This window comes from Sesamum indicum, linkage group LG9 (genome assembly GCF_026168435.1).
Source record: "Sesamum indicum cultivar Baizhima isolate 11 linkage group LG9, ASM2616843v1, whole genome shotgun sequence".
In the NCBI taxonomy this organism is placed as follows: Eukaryota; Viridiplantae; Streptophyta; class Magnoliopsida; order Lamiales; family Pedaliaceae; genus Sesamum; species Sesamum indicum.
The window spans coordinates 2,537,212-2,560,742 of NC_142665.1; the positions used below are offsets into that span (position 1 = coordinate 2,537,212).

At 35.9% G+C, this 23,531-nt stretch overlaps 1 protein-coding gene across 1 annotated transcript; it reads right to left on the minus strand.

Annotated features, from left to right (window-relative positions):
* Positions 1 to 48: 48 nt before the first annotated feature.
* RNL (RNAligase) lies at positions 49 to 22,746 on the minus strand. Its single transcript, XM_011091050.3, has 27 exons — positions 22,326 to 22,746; positions 21,227 to 21,715; positions 20,916 to 20,966; positions 20,634 to 20,716; positions 19,594 to 19,693; positions 19,111 to 19,189; positions 18,557 to 18,680; positions 16,772 to 16,878; positions 15,029 to 15,157; positions 14,058 to 14,122; positions 13,786 to 13,950; positions 13,270 to 13,430; positions 13,112 to 13,143; positions 10,447 to 10,619; positions 9,627 to 9,706; positions 8,982 to 9,047; positions 8,614 to 8,900; positions 7,002 to 7,109; positions 6,279 to 6,376; positions 5,881 to 5,941; positions 4,698 to 4,774; positions 4,526 to 4,597; positions 4,365 to 4,441; positions 3,051 to 3,131; positions 2,751 to 2,853; positions 1,081 to 1,239; positions 49 to 750 (listed from the first exon to the last, which is right to left on the minus strand). The coding sequence occupies exons 1-27, from the start codon at positions 22,473 to 22,475 to the stop codon at positions 358 to 360; spliced, it is 3,570 nt and encodes a 1,189-aa protein (XP_011089352.1). The 5' UTR covers positions 22,476 to 22,746; the 3' UTR covers positions 49 to 357.
* Positions 22,747 to 23,531: the final 785 nt, after the last annotated feature.

Genomic DNA, 23,531 nt, shown 5'->3' on the forward strand with positions numbered 1-23,531 from the left:
AAAAATTACAACCTACAATCACACAACTCTTTCATTGCAACACGTGAATGTCTTCCACAAGAATAACATTATGCCTGAAATTCTCATTAACATCAACAACGCACAATGAAACGGTGAACAAAGTTTTATTTTGGTTTGTGGGACAAACCAAAATAGCCCTAAACGAAGCCAACAAGAGTTTTGTTTGTTATATTCATCATTATCGAACGACCAGAGTGGAAAACTCATGCTACAAAACTTCTCTCAACTTGCAGTAGCATTCACGCCGTACCTCTCAAATACAAAACTGTGGGAAGCAACAACGATTGGAGTACCCGAATTAAGAAAAGAGCTAAACTAACAAAGAGCTAACAGCACTCAGAAGAATTCAAGAACCCCAGTTATGTTGATGGGCGGGTTGATCTCAACACGAGTAGCCTTTCCTTCTGCAAATAGATGAGGCAACGTATTTGCTTCTTTGGCTGCAATTCCCTCTGCAGTCCATAGTGTTACATGTGGCCATTCATTTTTTGAATTTATTTTCTCCCCATCAACCACCCCAGGGGAAGCTTCCAATGCTGCCAATTTGTCTGAGAATAATAGTGCATTCATATGAATAGGTACATTTCGGTGCAGATGCGGACCATAACTGGCTACAGCAGCTACGCCATGACTCCTCTTGTGCGCAAGAGTTACATGGGCTTTTGTGAGGCTGCTATTTAGATTCTTGTTCTTGAGGAAACCTTCAACTTTAGGATCCTTCTGACCTAACTGTGTCAGCAATAGCAATAAAAAATAATCATGAGTTCGATAGAGAACACATACCTGAAACTACTTTCTGGATACAAAACTAGAACAGGAAATCAGATATGGATGAGAGAAATTAATGTTAGAGCAAGAATCGAGCTACACACATGCAGACATCATTTGAGTGGCTATGCTACCCACCACATATATAGTATCCAAAAAGATTACAGACTTGGGTCAAGAGTAAGCAGATGAATGAAATAGGCACTTGGGTCTTCCATAGTGTAGAAATTCAATAACATTATCACATTATGCTCCTGTTCATCAAGCTGTCAACCGTGCATATTAACTTACATCTTGAAGGAGACTTAGGATTTCTGAAACCGGTAGACTGACAGCTGCAAAGACGATGGCTCCGAACCTCCGTTTTTCAGTACTAGGTGCTGTATAGTCTCCCTTAGCAATTGCTCTTAGTTGTTCAAGAACCTTTTCAACGGCAAATTTGAAAGGCACCTGAGGCCACAAAGTAGGAGATTTACCACTACAGCTAACAGGGCAAAAAACTGAAAATCTTTGACAGGAATAGAAAGTGGATAAAAAATCTGAATCTTTCCCAGGAAGAGGTGGCAGACCAGAAAAGATAAACACTAAAATTATGCAGATGAGAAATCATCAACTTAGTCACTGACTGAGCTGATGCAGATTTTGACATTACAAGTTCGTAAGTTGGCATATTTGAGTGATACTATTTGCTTTGTACCATTTCATTCAAACAAAGACGCAGTGCCGAAACAGATCAATTTCAACGGTCACAGTTACACTGCTCTTCTACCAGCTAATAATTGTACAGTCAGTAATTCTACAGTCATAATATAGTGTGAAACTCACAAGCATGCCTAAATCTTGAGACGTAACTTCTACACCAGGACATATCCGCTGTCTTTGGTTTCATTTTCTGAAAAAAGGGTCTTCCCAAGACATGAAACCAAATTCAACATCGTTTTAAGGAAGGACACACCGTCCCTCTCATTAAACTGGCCATTGCCTCTTCTAAAAGATGCAGGCCCATCTCTGCCTCAATTATACATACATACACATGTGATTATATACAATAAAGTGCATGCATACAAAAAATATATATCTACAACTTAGGTAATTTTGTAGTATATTAAACAATTTAATTAATACTAAAGAAATTAACTAGTTAAATGATTATTGAAATGCTTACTAATTAATCAAAATAAATTATTATCCTATATATATCAAGCGATCATATATATTGTTATTGATTAATCATACATTATTCTTTTTGTTTGTAGCGCATACGAACTTCACTCTTATATATCATATATTTATAAGATGGATGCATCTTTAAAGGTTAAATGCACACACCCTCCAGAACTATAGGAGGTATTGCAAGTTCTTCTAATCCTACACTATAGATACTCAAAAATTGTTTTTTATAGAACTTCCAATTAATGGTTATGATATATAAGTGCCTGTGTATTTGTCTAGTGAATAATATGGGCTACTTGGAATTTGACTTGATGACAAGAGATATCATGTTGTTTTAAATATAGAGAATTAAAAAGGAAAACTTTGGTATCATCATCATCTCCCATTTATTACTAACTACAAATAATCCAAATTACATGCATTATCTATGCATAACATAAGACTGACTGGAGGAATAACCACAAAATTAACTTTTAATTTGTCTTATATGTAAAAACATAGAAAAATCATAAAAGTAATATACCATTAGACATAACTACAAATTTGTTGAAAAACTCACATATTAGTTTTGGAAATACTCCAATTTATTCAACCAAAATAAGGGTTCCATGGTAACGTAAAGTGCAAGATTTCAACTAGTTTAGGTGGTTAAATTCAGTTTTCTTAAAGGTTCACAGCAAAGTATACATAACTATTATAGAATTTCTGTCAAAAGAATATTCCCAGGACACCAGGATACCTGGATACTGAGGATAGAATCACTGGTTAAGAACAGCCATAAAACTGACCTGAATAGAATTTAAATATTCACTATTTCCAAATAAAGTATCACGTAATTGCTGCTCCCATTTGGTCCACTCTTGAGCATATGTGCCTTTGGTGGACTCCATTCTACAAAGAATATGAAGAAAGAAGGAAGTATTATCAAACTAAATCAACAACCAGCAGCCAACCACAAGCTCAACATTATTGATGAACTCTTATATGCAGACAGGTTGTTGAGGATACATTATAATAATCCCAAAAGACAAATGCAGTTTTTTATCTCAAACCCAAAAGATAAAATACACAAATGGGGCAGTGACCACCTTCCATGTCTTCTAGTATGAAGCTTGTATAAATTTATTCCTTCTTCCAAAGTAGACCTAACGCATTCTGGCAAAGGAGATCTTCACATGCAGAGAGAAATAGAAAGAGCTGTAAGTCCTTACCAATGACAAGATAATAGGATATAAGCATTCCACATATAAGGCCCACAGCCATGAAATACGGCCAAGAGAGAAAAAAGATAACCCTTTCAAAATTCAAGTAAGGCATAAGACTATCTATTAGGTCTACATTCAACTGCAATTGCGCAGATATAGATCAGAGCAAGCCTAAATGGGAGCATAGTAAACATGGAAGCAGAGTTTAGTCCCAAAATACTTATTTTGCTATCTAATCCCCTCTTTTTTCTCTTGCGGACCATTCTTCATGCTATGCCTGCATCATAGTAAAAGCAGATATAATCTTCCATATCGTTGAAAGCATTGGATTCCAGGTCCTGCACTATGACGATATTGCATGTCTAACCTCGGATTCCGAAAGACAAGTTGCTACAACAAAAAATTGCAGCAATGAGACTCTAGTGATCATGTCAACATAAGGTGAAGCCACGTAACAATGCGACTCAGCAGTTCCAGAACCCATTTGCGTGCCCAATAATGCAGTACGTAGCTCTTACCCACTGTTTAGATCAAGTTTTCCAATAACACTGAAACTCGTCAAAGATAGACCACATGGCATGCAATGCATTTGAGGTAAATAATTTCAAGCTAAAAGGATGCATCCTTTTCAGGCAGAAAACTTGCATCTATGCGTTCCTCAGATCCCAGGTGAGACGCTGGATCTAGCTAGTTGGCCCTTGCATAACGCATGGTTTTAACCTGCCGATCAACTGCCAGGACCAACTATTGGCCCACTAAAACCTACTAAAAAGAGGACTGACCCAATAATTAGACACTAATTAACTAAGGGATCATGTAATTCATGTCAAAACCAAGAAGAATATTGGGTAGTAGGGTGTGCTGTTGACCCATTCTTAGCAAGTCATGACATGGTCATGTACTGCATGTAAATGGACTTGTTCCAATTGAACCCTACTAAAATGCTATTTACTCTAATCACAATCCATATTCATCGCAATACCCAAGCGAGTTGAATCCTTGAATTCATCCTAAAAAGTATAAGAATACTTCAAGAGGAGAGCATGGATCTACGAACAATTGACAGGTTAAATTAGACTGAAATAAAACTTTGTAAAAAGATAACAACAAAAGCACATACCATATACTAAACCAAATTATAGCACTAAAAGAATTCAATTCTTGCACAACTAGTTAAATCCTGGATATATGAAAAACCTGTTGGATTCCAACAAAGGGATCTTCACAAGTGAGCCAAAACGTTCTATTAGCTCAGACTCAAACTCCCTGCGACTCTGGAGATTACAGGAAAATGGTATCAAGAAGAATAGTTTGAAAGGGACAAAATGACAAACCAGAACTACATAAAATAACAGTACCTTGCCATCATATAGATGATAGAACATTAACAAAACGTAACCAGCATTTGGAGAATTCTTGTCAAGATTTCCCTTTAAGATAAAAATCAAAACAGAAACCAGCATTGTTGGTTAAAATTTTTCTGAGGTGGTGGAACGGCCAAGATGAGACAGTAGCTAAATTGATTATTACCGGATGATTATCACGGTGAAGCACTCTGAAAATAAAAACAGCAAGAGCATCAAGAGAGAAAGGATTTGATTCAGTTCCTGCAAATTTTCCAAGGATAAAGTAGACCAATAAGCCAAACAGAAACCAAAGATGATATTTGAAATAATGAGAAAATTTAGAGAATGACCAAGTACAGTTGACTGGTTCATATTTCTCAGACTGCAAAAGATACATTGAACAAAAGCATGAAATAAATGAGAAAATATCAGGAACAAAAAATATGGCTCTTTACATGCCAAACAAGGACTTCCAAGTATGAATGTGATGGAAATACCAAAGCAATCACAAAGCACTCAGTAATATCATTCAACTATATTTACCACATCATGTTGGCCAGTGGATTCCTCATAATGTGGTCATAGTAGGATATGCTGAATAGAATGTTGTATGATTTAGAATTGAGTTGTACCAGTACTATCAATTGCAACATTTACCAAAATGGCATATGCTCATCCTATAATTGGTTTCAGAGCTATCATCACAGTTCGATTCCTAGGAGCAATTGGTAGGGATAAATGCTATGCCTGTATGGCAAAAATGTTAAGGGTTCGCTCTCGTGTGTGGCAACAGATCCGTAGCTGGAAGGGGGGGCGCAATTGAAAAGCAGCACTAAAGCTACTAAGCAGTTTAAAGATTTGAGTTGCACTATTGCTTTTACCTATAACTTTTAGCACAACAATGGTGATTGTTCCTACAAATTAGGTTGTGTTATATGAATCATAATGCCCTCATTAAGAAATTACAGGATATACTAAAAGCCCAAATAGAACATCCAGCTGGAGGTCCAACACGTGCCATATCACTTTTGGTTTGACCAAAAGCAGGTTATATGATCACCTTCGATGCTGGGATAATTGATGATTAATATACTCTGGTGCTCATAAATGTCACAAGTAACAGATATTATCGAAATCTGAAACAAGAATTCTGGAAGGTTTATGCTTGCATACTACTTTCAGGTAATAAAAAGTGAGATTCATCATATACTATATCTTCAGTAAGAGAATAAACTGTTGAGAACACAGGCCTCGGAAAGCATTCACCTCATCATTTCTGGAATGCTTTCAAACAAGAAAACACAAAACTGATAGCATAAAGGTAAACCTTGTGCAAAGATGATAAACATCAACAGGAGGAAAATAACCTTCTGAGTCAGGTACAACTGGAACTGCAGAAGCTTTTGTGCTACGACACATGTCCTCAATCTGCAAAAAATCATATTACTAGATTAAGCAACTCCAAAAAATCTTATAAGTACGGGGAAATGCAAAGTGAAGAATCATTTCAAGGAAAAGACAAAAAGCTTGTATCTTGCTTTCATTATACTTCCCCTGCCAGAAACAGAAACAGCACCCTGGCCAACACTTGAGTTACCCAAATTAGGCTGTATATGCATAGTATTATTACCAACATTCTTGAAGTGGAAAGCATAATCTGCACTACGGTGAATAACCTTCTTTTGTACAAATTAGAAAAACTACACAGATGCTATTACACCAGAATCATAAGCGAGCTTAAGAATGAAAAGGATGAATATATCACCTGGCTCCAAACTTCTTCATTGGGAGCATTCTTGTCAGCAAGCAGAATAGAATAAGGCTTCTTCCGGCGCTCTTCAGCAACCTTTCCCCAATACTTTCCTGTAATGTTACAATGGCAAACTGAATTTACAGTACAAAAACAGAAGACAATCTCCAGGAAAGAATGAGGAAGTGAACAGTTGTTGAACTTTGACATGGGAAAACAACCTCAGAAATGATTTCACTCTCAATACAAAGATCAATAGCTTAAAATATATATATACACTAAGATATATGGTCTTCAGGAGTTTGCAGCATATGATATGCGTTAGCCATATCTCTCATGCTTGCGGTTGAGTAATATGCCCTTCAAGCACCCAAGAAGTTTCATCAGACGAGAGTTAACTCTGTATGATTTTAACAGGATGGTTATGTTTCATCAGAAGACAATAAACTATTGTAGTCCAAATATATGAGAAAGTTGATCATCATGGGAACTTGAATTGAAAGATGCAGAGGGCATGTTTACAAGTACCAAATCAGCAATATGATTTGACCACCAAAATAACAAGAAATCACCCTAGCTTAGATCATATGCAGAAAAAGGTGGAAATCACACAAGAAATCGTAGTTGATTAATTTTATAGTATGCCTGCTAAGTAAAATCAGAAAGATTACAAGATAAATCTCAAGAAAAGCATAGTCGGATAAGTACAGGAGTTTATTGAAAAAATAGGAAGAATACCTTTGATAAGATCACCCATCAAACTACGGACTGGACGATCATCACCAAGTCCTCCAGGAGCATTCAGTATCTCTTTACAAAGTGCTGACTTAGCACAACCAGGTATTCCTAAAAATCGGCAATTATGCTGCAGGTCAGAAAATACAAGAGTTGGAATGAAGGAAACTGGACAAACATCAGGCACATGATGATCCTTGTTCAGTTCAATATTGTTGGGGAAGGGGGAAGATAAGGAAAACACAAAAAAATCAAAGAATGATGCCGTTGCCAAGAGGAAACATGAGTAAATGCTTTACATGTATGCTTCTTTAATTTCTGCATGCACTCTAGGGTATAAAGGTTTCAAAAATTAGACGTAGGACAAACAATGCTAGGGTTACTATAACAGTGATGTTTTGTGTTGTTCTGCACCAGAATTATTTATGTTAGCTAGTTTCAAGTCAAAAAACTAAGATTAGGCTGAATTTATTTCAGAATGTGCATAACCTTTTTGTTGTAAGAAATGAAAACTTTTAAAGCTGGGCCTTAGTAAGTTTGCCAAATGGAAGCGGAGTGTCAAATTTAGTCACCTGATAGCAGTAATGCGAGTTTATCATATCTGATGGCAGCTAATACCTGAAAAAACTTGACCTTTTACTAATCAGCATCCTAATCATGTTTAGTGTCATCATCATTGTCATCTTCTTCTCTTCCCTTGCTTCCTTATAGGCCCTTCATCTTTCTCTAACTACCCCCTCCATTCTTCATTTCATTTCCTGTTTCTATTACGTGTCCAATTTTATTTCTGAAAGTTACAGCTGCAATCCACGGATTATTATAAGCTGCGTGTGGCAGGGTGCAGCAGAAATCTTATAAGAGAATCCCTAGCATGTTTCTACTACACAATTAGGCTGCACCTATACAGCCAAGCCTATGCAAAAAGATGATAAATGGAAAATCCTGATCAAAGAAGGTAAGCACAGGAAATTTATAAGTTGTCTGTAAACTATGGAATGCATCATGCCTAAGAAATTATTTAGAGTATTTAAAGGGAGATTTCTCCAAATAAAAATTTTCCTTAACATGCACCAAAACAAAGACTCCTGGTGTTGGAGAACATAAAAGACAGAGGGATTGATAGCATGTAAGATGAGTTGAACTTTAACATATAATCCTAACATGATAAACCGATCGATGTTTGGGAGAAAATAATGTATGTGGAAGTGCAGATCTCATGGAACAACCTTTTCGCCTCTTGATATGCCTCATGAGATAAATAAATTCAAGGAGTAAGATACCACAGGGACAGAGTTGACATTGGTTTCTTACACTTAAGTCTCCCACAAGAAATCTTCTAATGAAATCCCTCATTAGAACTTGTTTGCTGTGGTTTGGTATCTTAAACAGCTAAATTTCTTACACTTGTGATAATGTTCCAAATTCCCTATATAACTGGTTCAAGTGGACACCTCATTAGAACTCACCCCTTCAAAGACTCTATGCAGCTAATTTTCTTGAAAATGGCTATCAATAATCACAATGCTTGACACTTAATTCATTCTCAGCAGATCAAACAAGTGAAGTGAAATAATAGCATATAAGGAAGAGTGCAGGAGTCTAGCATAACTCCTACCAGGGAAGAAGACGATTAGCCCCTCGTCTTTCCTAATGGTTTCCTTCACTGTGGGAGTCAGACGTGAAGGTATTACATCTCTCACGGGCTCCAGGTCACCCTCTTCATCTCCTCCATCAACAATGGCCATGAAATCTTCAGCTCTAACCGAACTTCCAGCAGCTCCCACCAGAGCCCGATTTTGTGCACTGCGCTTTGCATACTGTTCAAGGAATGGTTCGGCTTCACTAAGGTATGTGGATGATGGAAGCTGCTTGTATCCATATTTTCTCCGTATAAACACAGCCCTTGACAGAGGCAAAAAAACAAATTAAATACAATATGACGACCTCAAAGCCAAAGGAATGCCAAGAGAAATCCAGAAATACCATTCATCCAGCATCTTGCTGAGTGCTCTTTGCTTTGCAGGTGATGTATTCCATTTCTGCATTTGCCTGGAATGGAAACAGAACAGTTATAGATACAGTAAGAGGACTGGGCATGCCACCATATTTGTTTAGAAGACAATACTTCTGATTAGTTTCAGTACACGTCTCCTTTATTAGATGAACTCGGAATGGAGCACATCATTAGAGGTACTGCATGGATTACAGCATCTTGAAATTTGGAAAAAAAATTGAAAGAAATAAGAAGTCCCTAAGAAACAGATGATGTAGTTCTCAATATCAATACAAAGTTGAATTGCTAGTGTAGATGCAAATGCTTACATGATACATCACAAAAAACTGGTCCTTAATTAGTCTCTCACGTGAATTTACCTGGATTTGGACATTAAATAACAATAATTGTGCTAAAAATATCTGGAGAAGTTTTCTATAACACTGAGACGAGAAGCAGAATACACTCAAGGCAATAAAACTAGTCAAACAAGGAAGACAAATTTGCATTCATCTATAGCATCTTCCAACATTTTTCAGTATTGCTGTCAAATAGCACACACACACACAATACCTTAAGACGGGAAAGTATCATATTATAGTTACCCCTTAAATGTGGTGCTATAGGAAACTAACCTCAGGTAGTAGGTCCTGTATGCAGCTTCACCTTGTTTAAAAAGGATGGGTAAGCCATTCCGAATCAAAAAGGTCCTTATCTGCATATTTTAAAAGTTGAAATTTAAGAATAAAACTAATCCATCCATCACTTGCTAATGAACCTCGTAGAGTGACAGGTCCCGAAACTGTCAGCAGGTGCAGTGTATGAGCTGATTATGAATCAATATAACCATCTATTCTTATTATGTGAGTATTGGATGCTTGATTTCAAGATTATTCCCTCTCTATTGTTTGTCTTCTGAGATTTATAGATCAGTAACCAAATATCATAAAGACAAAATAGATAGAAGATGAGTATCTAACTTAAAATCCAATATTTGAACAAGTACAAGAATATCATTACTCGCTTTCAGCTAAGTCATATAACCAAATACAAGTAATTAATCAGATCTCTTTCTCTACAACTGTTATGTTCATTACTCACTTTCAGCTGAGTTTTATCTCAGAAATCAGAGCTAGAATTAAAACCCAACTTCAGTCTGTCGACACCACAGCTGGAGTTTTTTAGTTCATCCCATTCATTTTTCATTTTTCAGCAAGTTGTTATTGTCTTGAGGAGAATAAGTCATATTAGCAGGTTATGCATTTTCTGGGGCAGCAAGCCTTTACTCCCAGTCACAGCTAAATTGCACCATTTGTTAAGGGATAAAAGTATGGCTTAAAATCATCCCTCGGCCACATAACTGTAGATAACATCTTAAACAGGAAAATAAAATTGATCTCATATATGACCAAAATAACTGAACAGTATATGACTGCGAGCCAACGCATCTCATACCTTATACGTCAGAAATTTCAACTTGATCATCAGGTTTGCATCTTCATCAGCTAAATCATCTTTTCCAGATTCACCATTTGCTCCACCAGTTTCTGGTAAAGCATTGGTTTCCTTGGATAACTCCCCAGTCCTCCCCTTATTAGCCTTGTATAAGTTTAGGTCGACAAAAAAACCTGGAAAAGCATGAAACACGTGTAAGCTGATTTCTGAAGTTGTTATCATATGTTAGCAACAAGGAAACAGTTCAGAAAAACCAAAATAAGTAAGTGATCAACAATAAGAAAGAATCAGATAATGGAGAGAGAAGCAAGGGAACAACTAATCCCTCCTCTCTCTCTCTATGGGGCGAAGTAATTAAGTGTTATGAGGTTCTGCTCAAAATGCCTTCTCTGTTTTAGCAAAACTTGCAACTAGGCCCTTCCTACTAGAGATCCCACCAGAGATTGTATGAAAACATGTTATACAATTTTCCCATTTTCCTTTAAACCTGACATAACCAAGCTGCTATACTGGAGCTCTTTCTTGTCCAATATTAAAGCAAGTGTACAGCATCAAAAGCCACCAACAAAGAAGACATTCTAGTGAGAATCACAGAGAAAAATCATTATAGATTTCACAGGGCAATAAAGAGTGCCAACAGAAAGGTTCAGTTATTTAGATGGCACATTCCAGTGCATGACTCTTCCAAATGAGCATAGTACAAAAATGCAATTTCATATTTTCATCAAACATAGTTTCTAAGAAATTGCATGATTCTAGAAAGTCATCAGAAATTTTGCTACCACTAGGAGAGTACGAGCATATTCATATGATAAGCCACTATTCTACAGAATATCAGCCCTTTATAAACAAAAGGAGAGAGATGCCATTCAGTCATTATCTTGACCAAATATCAGCTCAGTCGGAAACTTTTCACCTACAATAAGTAGATTCACAAGGAGAGAAATTCCATTCAGTCATTATCTTGACCAAATATAAGCTTAGGCAGATGATTTTCACCTACAATAACTAACTTCACAAGAGAATACTGGACCTAGTGGTAAAGTGACAAGCTACAACACTTTCTTATGGTAGCACACAACACCTTATCCTGTTTTCTCCAACAGAACAGACTCGTCATGTCCCTTTCAAGGCTTAATACCACAGAATTAAGAGTACCAGTGTATGTTGCAAACTGTTTGGCAAATGGATAGCCAAATTTTGGTCCACTAAGAGGATGCCCAAGGACGACTGCATGTCCTTGTTACAAATTTATGTCTATACAACGTGATGTAGTGGTAACAATATGGAAAACTATTATCGGCATCTCAAGATATATCACCTAAGATTATCAGCTGATACTTAACTAGTATTGGTGATCTATAACTGCCAGAACACATTGCCGAATGTCAGGAAACTAAATTAAGAAAAAAGGCACCAATATTAGATTTAAAAAAACAGACACACTTGATAACAAAATATCACCAACTAAATAACAAAAAACAAGTTCCAAACAAAAATATGAATTGCTATGCATTATATTGTAGATCTAATTCATCACCAGTTCTCAAGTTCAGACTATTATTTAAAATCATCAAAACCTTGAATTTTCCTAACACCAAAACTTTCCATCACAGGATCAGTACATCATGTCTTTCAGCCATTTGAAAGTCACATATCTCACTTGTTATTCATGACAAAATTGATAATCCTGCACTAGATGTGATCAGATGCAGCAATTTTCCTTTCGGTCATTTGGAAGATATGAAATAGTTGTCAATTAACTATAAAACAACATAATAACAAGTTCCCGCACTAGACATCATCATAAAAGCAGTGATTACGAAAGAGGTGAAACCTCAAGACAACAAAACTAATCCATCAAGAATAAGTACAAGACAAATGAGACCAAAAGGATTTGTTTTCAGTTTTAGCCAACAGATGGCCTGTCCCCGTTTTGGTATATACATGGTCTGTCGCTACCTGCTCTACTCAGCATCAGCTGACAATAAGTCTGCTGTTGGTTGTCAAATTGTCTCACGCTGTTGTAAGCCCTAAACAGTCCACCAATTTCAAAGATCTCCTTATTGAGGACATGTTAGATGGCTAGCTTGGGTCTGTAAAGCAATGCAGTACATGTTTTCATCACTCCATGGCAAAACATTGGGATATATAAGTCTAGGCAATTGGGGCAGCAATTAGCAATAGTCTGACAGTATCAAAACCATTGGGAGTACAACATAGTTGTGGAAAGTGTTAAAAGAGCAAATATTGCCTATATGTTGTCATTATTCATATTAAAGTGTGCTGCCATTATATGTCAACAAAAAAAGTAAATATGTCAACCAAAAGGTAAAGCAGTACACCAATACTGAAGTAGTTGTCAAAAGTGTTACACAAGCAAATATTGCCTATAAGTTGTCATCGTTTCATATCAAGGTGCTGCATTTATATGATGACAGAAAAAGTATATATGCCAATGAAAAGGTGAAGCAGCATATCAAATACTATCATAAAATACTGCAACAAGCAAGGCCCTGACTGTTGTACATTAGTTATATGGGAAACTCATAGGATGGTTAACAAGTGATACAATGCTCCACATGAGTTCTACATATACACTTTGAAGAACAATAAGTAATGAATACAGAGATACATTCTCCAGATTGACAAGTGAAATATATACCTCGATAAAGTGGCCATAATCCTGGATTGTACCTGCAATATACCATCTTTCTTAGTAAATAAACCACAGGCTAGGCACACTGGCATACAATGGCCAAATTTGTCTTATGTGGATAAACGAAGGCATTTATAATAGATATATAGATTTCATAATTGGACCTCATCTCTTTCTGATACCGTCTGAAAGCTGAATCACTGTGGACATGAATAACCATCTTAAAATGAAGATCATCACTTGTAACAGAGTTGATCTTGTGAAAGTTATGATAACACTTAAATGCAGCTGGGAAACGTTTCTCCCTCATCAGACGAACTATTTCCTGATGAAAAGATTAATAATGTTAACATCATTGAACTAGAAGACAATCATATATCAAGATACTAGAGAATACCAACATAAACAAACAACAAAATCCTACAAATTGCAGAAACTATCAATCCTCTCATCTAGCGAGGACAATACAATACATTGTTCGAAAGCTAACAAGGAAAAACATCAGCCAGCTGAGAGATAGTTGTGCCACTCCCCTACCCTCAGAATTGTCAAGTAAAAATGAAAAATGCAGCATTGGTCAAACAAATACTTAAAGGTAAGCATTTAACATTTCTAGATTTATCTTTGCAACTATCTCAATTTGAAAATCAGTAATACATTGAACAATGAGAATAGCCTACCTGTACTTTAGCAGTGGAAGAATCTGCAGGACGCGCTTGTAGAAATTTTGACAGTACAGATCGATCTGCATTTCTTGAACGAGAATCAGCACCCTCACTTCCAACCCAATCCAAGTAATTTGGGCAGAAGGAGGTACCAACACTCTCAAGAAGTGCCTTTATTTGCTGTAAATTATGCCCAAACAAAATAAAGAATATGAATAATTTCAAGTACAATTTCTAAACGAGTAAGTGTAAAAGTTGATATTTTACAGAAGAAATATCATAGTCACCTCCTTCTCATCAGTTCTATTTGCAGCACATATTTCCCGCAGACTGGATCCAAGATGCTGGTCAGCTGAAATACAATATGTAGATACTAAGTTTACAAAACCAAGAAATAATCAGACCAGCAGTAGGATAAGTATGTGGTATCACCATATATGTCAGAAAGGAGGGATAGAAAACATATAGGAAATTGGAAGCACCAAAGATATCACTCATGTTTGACAACCCATAATACGAAAGACAAAAAATAAGAATTTCCAATGCTCCAGATTGATGCCAACGACAATTGTTCTCTCATTGAACTAGGAACTATAAAAGCAGTTAATCATAACAAAAATTCTAAAAAATCTTGAACCCTCTGTTTTTTTATAAAGATTAGAGCAAATACAAATGTTGCTGTTATCAGGACAGATTAATACTATGGAGAAAATTCTTCCCAGAGTTCTTGGCATCAGGCTAATCATAACCAGTAAAACATCTTAACTCGTCCTTTTCTTTACAATTGCACCCAAGAAGATAACTGAAAGTTTAAATCCAATCTAAACCTTTCCACATGATACACAAAGCATTTTGTAAAAAAAGAGACAACAGCATTTCGAATCGCAAGTTGCACTCATGATATCCATCATACACTCTCCGAGTTTATAAATAAGAACATCGACAGACTCAATAAACAAGAGTTCCCTACCGATGAGAACTAAAACTGACAGCTCACCGAAGGGCGGTACAAAAGTTACTGGAAGGAGGTAGGACAAATAACCGATTCTTTAAGAGCTCAGATTCATGATACTTTTGGAACCTACTTGTCTAGTGTGTTTGGATTATGGCCTAAACAGTGAATATATGCTCATATTTTCGCCCTTCACTTTGGATTATGGCCCAAACAGAGAATGATGACATCACAAAAACTCGAATATCAAAGACTCTATTATATTTTCTGTAAATAAGAAGGGTAAATTGAATAAAATCAAGTTACCTCCCTCCAACGGTGGTGGAGGATAGTCCCTAAGAACCTGCTTCATATGTTCTGAGCTCTCATGGCTTACTACTCGAGCCACTAGACCTTCCAAGATTTCACCCTGCACCTTTATATGGTCTTTTGATCCTGCAGGTAAAATAAAGAAAGTCAGCTTTTACATGCAACTACTTCTCATAAAACATACATATGAAACATAAAGCAGCACTTGCTATATCTACCCTGGACGTTGAAGACAGGAATGAATGGGGGCAAAGAAACAAAAAGCAAAGCAAAAAATACCAGCTCCATACTAATATCTGATTCTAATTTATTAAGGAGGGGAAAATATGGGAATATTGTCAAGACTAGGGGTGCAAACCAGCTGAGCTCAACCCGAGACTGGCAGAATATCAGGCTCAAGTTCAAGTACACCATTTTGAGCTCGAGCTTGCGAACCGAGTTCGTTGCTCATTTTTTTATTTTCAACATTTTACTTTTTTCAATACAAATACATCATTATAAATATATAATAATAAATATTAATTACAAAAAGTGTTTTGTGATTGTGTTAAAAACCATATGCTACAATAATTTGATCTTATGAATATATACTTCATAATATCTTTACTATAAATCTGATATTAGTTTGGTAGTCACATAAGTAGAAAAAGTATAGAAAATATACATCAAATTACCTAAATCCTTATACATAGTTCTGTATAGTTATATATTTACCAAATAAAAAATATTAATAAATTATTAAAAGAATTCAACAAATACTCATAGTACGCCATTTTGAAACATATTTGTCCAGATATTTTTTTTTCGATTGAATTATATAATATATTGATTTTAATAAAATGGATAAGCATAAGCTATTTTTTAAAACTAAAATGAGAATGATCATTAAAATACATTTTTAAAATATGATGATCGAAAATTTAAATTTTTATATCTTTCGATTATACAAAAATAAAAGAAGAATTTTTTAAACCACGCAGTAATCGATCTCAATTTAGACATACATATAATGCAATATCAATGAAAATAAGTGAAATTGTTCAACCATCATTATTCTTATTATCTTTAGATTAATTCATGGCGATCACCAAATCTCAATATAAGTTTATAAACAATAAAACAGAAATATCACATATTACGTATCCTGAGACAATATATGCTCACAAATAGATAAAAAAATTATAAGTTAATTGTTAGAACTTGATGAAGCCACGGAACACTGAACATCGGGGGTGTCAAGGGCCACAGGCTTGATTAAGAGTCACACCAAAAGCTAGTGACACGATTACGCGAAAAAGGATGAGAAATAGCAAGAGTGGTATAAGAGGCGAAGGTGGTTTGGGTATATATTAATACAAAAAACTGTGCAGTACACAATTGAATACTGAAGACATATTTTATATAATTTTGAAAAAGAAAATCTTAAAAGGATGAATTGCCCCCTCAGCATTTTTCATAAAGTGGAAGCGCCAGGACATAGTAGGAAAAGATTCTGAATAGAAGAAGATGCATTAGTGGCAATGATAGATGATAAAAGTTTTTTAATAGCCTAGCTTGGCAATGGTGAAATCAGCAGAGTACATCAAATAGAAAATAACACTCTTAACAACCAAACCACATAAAATTCACTCAAAGTAATAATAGGACCATAGTCAGCTAAAACTACATGATTATTTGATAGAAAAATAATGGCTTTAAATAGTTAGGAGAAGTCCCATTTTCAATCTGAATAAATCTTACCAGGTATAGATATATCTGCAATTTCATCAAGTGCCTTACATACAGATGTCGCTGTTCCCTCTTCACAAAGTGCATCATAAGCAGCAAAAAATGATGTTACCGACTTTCTGAAAATGAAGACACCATACAAATGCATAAGAATTTAGGTCTTAATTTTTCAGTAGAGCAAGGACAAAGGTAACAATAAACTCAACAATTTAAACAAAATTGCATTCAATTTCTTGAAGCGCTACATGAAGTACTTGTTCGGACATTTACAAAGAATAGATGCAACAATGGTATTAAACCCACCCCATATATAGGAATATAGGAAGTAAAAAAAGCACCAAAAGATAACTAGTTTTTCCATTCATGAACACCTACTTTGTATCCAATGGCTATATTTCAAAACAATATTTTATTACTATTACATCCTTTTGACTTTATATATATTATAGTTACCCCTTTCAAGCACAAAATATTACTAGGGGATGTTGGACGAGGGTTAAAATGGAAAATTGACGTGAGCATTTTCCGTCTAAACCACAGAAGGAGTTAGTTGTAAACGGAAAACTTTTGGAGAAGGTGTGAGTATAATTTTGAAACTTCTTTGGGGGAATTGTTATTTCACATTTAGAGAGAGGGTATAAGTGTAATTAACCACTATTAACTTCATAGGATCTCAGCCTCAATGCTAAGTCTAGAACTATCTCCACTAGCTTACAAACTACCTGGACTCCTCCCGTACTACATGTTTTCAATTACATCTACATTGAGTTGCTAAGAAAGTAACTAGAGGACATCTTACACCATTGTACATGTATACACATTTATAATATAGTTATTTATAGCCAATAACGATGGCTCTAGTACTTCAAACAGAAAAGAAAAGTCAGCATCATGAACAAAAGTAGATAAACTTGTGAACAAAAGGGTTTAAAGAACTTGAAAAGATCTTGCACCACAATCATTTTACAATAGACTTTAGGAAAGAGTACAGAAGGCGTAACAGAACAAATCCACCCAGCTTAACTTATCTTCTTTCTATTTTCTTCTTTAATGGTGGTTCTTTCACGATTCTATTGTCGGTGAATGATTATTCCAATAAGTTTGCACTTAAAAAACGATTAACCGGACAAAATTAAAAAATACAATGGTAACCATACAACTTTATTTTAGCTCAACGTTACTACCAGATTTTGAAATTGCTTTGGCTTCTAAACTTTGGATAAGTCCTGCTGTTCTTCTCAAACATGGATAGGGAAAACCTTGGGATCATATAGGATAATTTACTTCAGAATAGGAAAAGGAAATGGAAATCCTACAAATTGGATACTCGTGTGTCCATGGGATACATCCTATTTGGAAATATAAATTAGTGCAAATGGTCGACAATGACAACACTGCAGCATGTAAACTATGATTTAACCAAATTTGTTGAAACCATTAGTTAGCAGGCGAAACTATGGTCATGAGCCATTAGTTAGCAGGCGAAACCTAGACCAAATTCAAAAGAATTAGACCGGCCTTAATTCTGCACGAAAGGAGTAGCCTTATTTCTTTGTCCAACCAGGGGCATTTTGGCATCTAAGTCTCATTTTAGTGGATCAAACTCATCCTGTTAGTAATCTAAACCCAAAAGTACCATATCAACAATTCCCAAGCAAGAACAGGCACTTCACTATATGAACAGATAAAAATTTAAGGGAAACCAGTCGGTCATCGACTAACAAGCTTCCAAATCAAACTCATGGTGCAATCTCAGGAAACAAAATCACTTCATTACATTAATACACCAAAAATCACCTTGTTGAGAACAACCACACATGATTTGTTGGTAGGCGCCATTTTCTACAAAATGCGATAACATCAGGAGTTGAATAAAATTTTGGTTTTCCACATCCCAACTCAGTTACTGCAGTCACAACCACTGCCAAACATAGAAAAAAGTATCAGCCGAGGCACACACAACCAAAATTCATGCATAAATTTGAAAACAATTTACGACAAAATATTCCATTCCTAGTTTCAGGTAATTTCCAACATATAAAATGAAGAACGCTAAACAATGACGCATTCTTAATTGTGTAATTCCCACAATGTGAACTAAAAGTCAATTTTCTATACTTCTGAAAGAGAGAGCACTGAAAGGAATAAAACAGACAGTTAATAGAGCCCAAAGACAACAAATCTTTCAATGATGTAAGCATGTCAAGGAAAATACCAGAAAACTGGCATATTTGATAAGTTGATTCTTAAGCACTTAAGATAAGTGTTTAAATACTAGTTAAAATATCCACTCTCATGGGATATTTATGTAAAGTGAATATGATCATAAAGTACATCTTTTTCTGCCTCACCATAATCTTCACGAGGACGTTGCCCATGGTCTCCTAATACAGCAGTAACCAGCTCCATTGATATGCACATGCGGTTCCGCTGAGTAGACCAAAAGGTTAATGTTCATTTTGAGATCGCAAGAAAAACCAGTGAAGGAACACGGAGCATACAAAATCCACATGTTTGTGTAGAAATCTTTGCATATACTCGTATACTTCGAGCATAGTTAGGAAGTATTCGGTTTTCAATACCAAAAAGTTCTGTAGACCATGATAGATAAGAGGATATCTTCATTGGACATAAAGATAAAACGAATAAAGATCCATACAGCTACAGAAAATGATGACAACTCATATTCTCTCAACTTCACTCCATAACCTCCAACCAAGTTCAAAGTTTCAACTTCACCACTATTAGGCAAATAGAAAAATTCCAAGCCTGCATCAAGAATCTTCTCAATGTTGTAGCAGTCTCCACTATTAAAATGACCAGATCAGATTTACCTCGAGGAACTCGTTGAACTCAGCCTGCTTCTTGCTGGCTTCTGGACCCCAAGCTTCACGGAACATGCGTCCAAGTACGAAGACACCGACAGCAGTGTAGCTGCAGGTACGTGCATGTTGCTCAGAAAACTTCAGCAAAACATAAGGAAATGCAGCAAGTGCAATTAGGAGAATATGCACCCATCTCACAGCTCAAATCACCTAATTGTTAAGCACAAGTTAAACTCAGACTTATTGCATGGTTAAAGAGTTTCAGGCGGGCCCACTTGAAGCAACTAGATAATCTGAGACATGAGCAACATGACCAAGAGTTACTAACTTGTCATGTTGGAATGCAAGGCTTGTGGTTCTTCATTCCTTTCGGGCTTAGGCGCCCTTTGTTGTTCGAGGTAGAGCTTGAATATTAAATTACAGTTTAACTTTTTCACATCCAATGGAACTTTTATCTTCTTGGGCGTATTTTCCTTTTAGGATGGGTGGGGGTTGTCTTTCGCATTCTAACTGGGTTCTCAGAACCAATGTTCTAATACACAAGAAGCATTACTTGAAGCAGCTGTTGGCAGAATTAATACGGAATCTGCTAATAGTAGTTCAGAAAGAATTTCCAGTTAGAATCACCTTGTCAGACTACTGTCATGGTCCAGGAACTGGAATCACTAAGGAGTCGGGCATTCATAACTAAGTTCACAATTCAAAGAGTTCTGTTACTTTTATTTATCTACATGTGCATGGGAAAATGGGATTCATTATAGTGGAAAACAGTAGCCCAGATTCCTTCCATAAACTGGTTAGTAATATTGAGTTAATGTTAAATTTCTTGCTACTGTCAAAAGAGAAAAACTCCCCTATGACTGTACCAGTTTAGATAAATCAGTACTTAGCAGTCAACAGTGAAATTTCATAATCATTGCAAAAGCCAAGTGTAATGAGCAACAACACGGAATACTACAAAAGTTTGCATCATCACACAACTCCATGATCAGAGAGAATGGCAAAAGAGAAAGTGAAGGACAGCAAGGACCATCAAACAATGGGCTTACATATTGCCAAAGCTATTCTTGGCATATGCTCCTCCCTCATGTCCAGCGTACATGAAAAGTGACCCAGAGTGCTTGAGCGAAACCTGAAGAATTGTCAAAGTTACTAAGAGTCCTAAAATGAATATGGTGAAGCCAAAAAAGGAGTCGGATATTGTACATAAACAACTAATTGGGTGATAGCAAACAGAGGGACAGGAAGATGCAAAACAATATTAAATTAACCAAAAATTGGTCTGTAATGATCTGCAATGAAAAGCTTGCAGAGGAAGGTAATTGTCCCACCTCCAATGTAGCTAAGCCTTTGGAAACCACCTCTATCATCCTTGTCCTGACCTGTGACATTTAAAGAAGTTGCACATGTAATTTTGGCCCTCGAATATGGTTGTATCAAGATATTAACTTCCACTTCTGGTGAATTAAGTTACAGGATGACCCATGTTATACTAATAACACAAGGCATTTAAATAGAAACTTTCACTTGAAACAATGAATAAATCTCAATGTCAACAGATCACCTCAAACTTGTCACCAAGCTACTATACTCTGCATCTTGTTTTATCTGGATAACCAAAAGAAAAGATGAGATATCTTACCTCTTGATCAGTCTTCTCGTTTTCAAATTTTGGATAAAAAGTCGCTCTAACTCGGGCAAGTGAATATGTTGAGTTGTCCACGATGAAGTTATCCAACAATTTACCACTAAACAGCTTACTCAAAATAGGATTTGGTTTCCCATTGGATTCCGACCGGATTCCATTCCCCAAGGCTGTCGTTTGATCAACTGGAGCTGTACTGGTTTCTACAGCTGTACCTCCAGTCACTGTTCCATATGCCTTAGGTTTCCATTGAGCTTTTTGTTCGTGAACATGTCCATGATTTGATACGCCCAAGCTCCCGAACTGTATGGATGGTGCTGAAACAGGAGACTGCACTTTGCTTTCTGCAACACTCAGTGTATTAAGCCTGTCAGTTACAGCTTCAGTAGTTGCATTTGAGAAAGCCTCCGACACCGATGTCGGTGTAGATGGCGTATTGAATTTCGGCTTCTCTACCCATCTTGGTCCAATGGAACCTCCCCGTCGCTGAATTTCAAAATATAAATCCAATAACCACTGGCACGGCTTAGTGGGAAGAGACAACCAGCTAAGACTAGAGAGCAATTTCAAGCAAAATATACTTAAAGCAAGATGACTTGCAAGGACTAAGTTCAGTAAAGGTTAGTCGGGTACACCAGAAACAAGAATGTAAGACGCAGTGGAAATATTAATCAGATTGCCCACCTTCTCAAGCCCCCAACAATTCAGACGTACCACATACAAAAGGTAAAAAATATTGGAAACAAATTCCAAACTCCTGCATTGATGAGACTGCCGATTTCAGACCAATCCAACAGCAAATCACTGACCAAAAAGCTTAAGATAACACAACACTCTAATTATTAACCGAACATCACAGACAATAAAGAATCACCTAATAATCATCAACACCAGCACTCGTGACATCCCTTTGCCAGCGCAAAACGATCCTCCACCGGTTGCGGAAAAAATAAAAAAGTATCCAACAATAACAAATCAAAAGCAGAACATCCACGTACGACAACACCACGAATTTCACAAAACAATATATGCTACAACATTCAAACACCCATGCCCCCAATCCTTCACACCAAAACTCACACACACAGTAGATTACCTGGTTGCGGGGCATGGTCGAGTGTGAAACAGACGAGTGACTGAGTGTGACTGGGAAAGGGCGAAAGCAAAAGAACCTTCTGGAAGAATAGGGCGAGCGAGAACACAAAGTATGAGCTAAGCCGCAGAGGGTTCTCTGCGAAACCGACATTCAACAGAAGAGCAATGGAGAAAAGGATATCTATATATAGAAAGAGATAGAGAGAAATGGACGGAATCAAACAGGGATGGGGGGAGGGCTTCGGCGTAATTTACAAATCACACCGCCTCGCTTAGATATGATGATCTTTCGCGGACCGAATCGCGAGTTTGAATAATCGACGAATCAAAAGTCCATGGCATGCAGAGGTGAGGGAGCAACTGACGGGCTCTGTTGTGGAGTTTCTGCTTCTCTACTCTGTTGGCCTCTCCATCGAACGACGTGTGCACAAATTAGAAATGCCGGATTTTTCGCAAGGTTCATAATTAAAATTTTCTAATAGTCCGCCATCTATTTATTTATTTATTTAAATTAACTTATCATCTTAATTTTATAAAATATGTACTTTATTATATATAATTATTTTTTAATTAAAAAAAATATCACATGCATTGTATTTATAAAAAACAATATGAATAAAATATTATATCTATAGTGCATTTAATGTTTTTTCCAACAAAAAAAATTATAATTTATTGTAAAAAATTATATAATAAAATATAAAAATAATAGAATTTGGGTAGCAAAAAATAATTTACAGAAAATTTTATAAAAATATAATATTTTATATATATAATGGTGGATGTGGCATATAAAACAAATTAAATAATAGAAAATATAACGATTAGGAGTAATTATACTCCGCTCCCTTGAGATTTAGTGAAATTACATGTGAACTTTCTGTGTTTTTTTGACAAAATTATATCTAACATCTTTATGGTTTGCTTCTACCTAATAAATAAGTCAGTATGTTAGTCAAAATTTATTATTTTATTTAAATTTAAAATATTATAATAAAAAATAATAATAATAAAAGTGTATTAGATGTAAAATAAAGCTAAATTATGTAAGTTTTTAGGCAAAGTTAAACAATTATCTACTTATTTAATTAAATTTAAATAAAATCTAAAAAAGAAATTCATTGAATAGTTTTTGGTAAAAATAAGTTAAACAATCATGTAATTCCTAATATGTCCATTTTATTATATTTAAATTAGTATCCCCTAC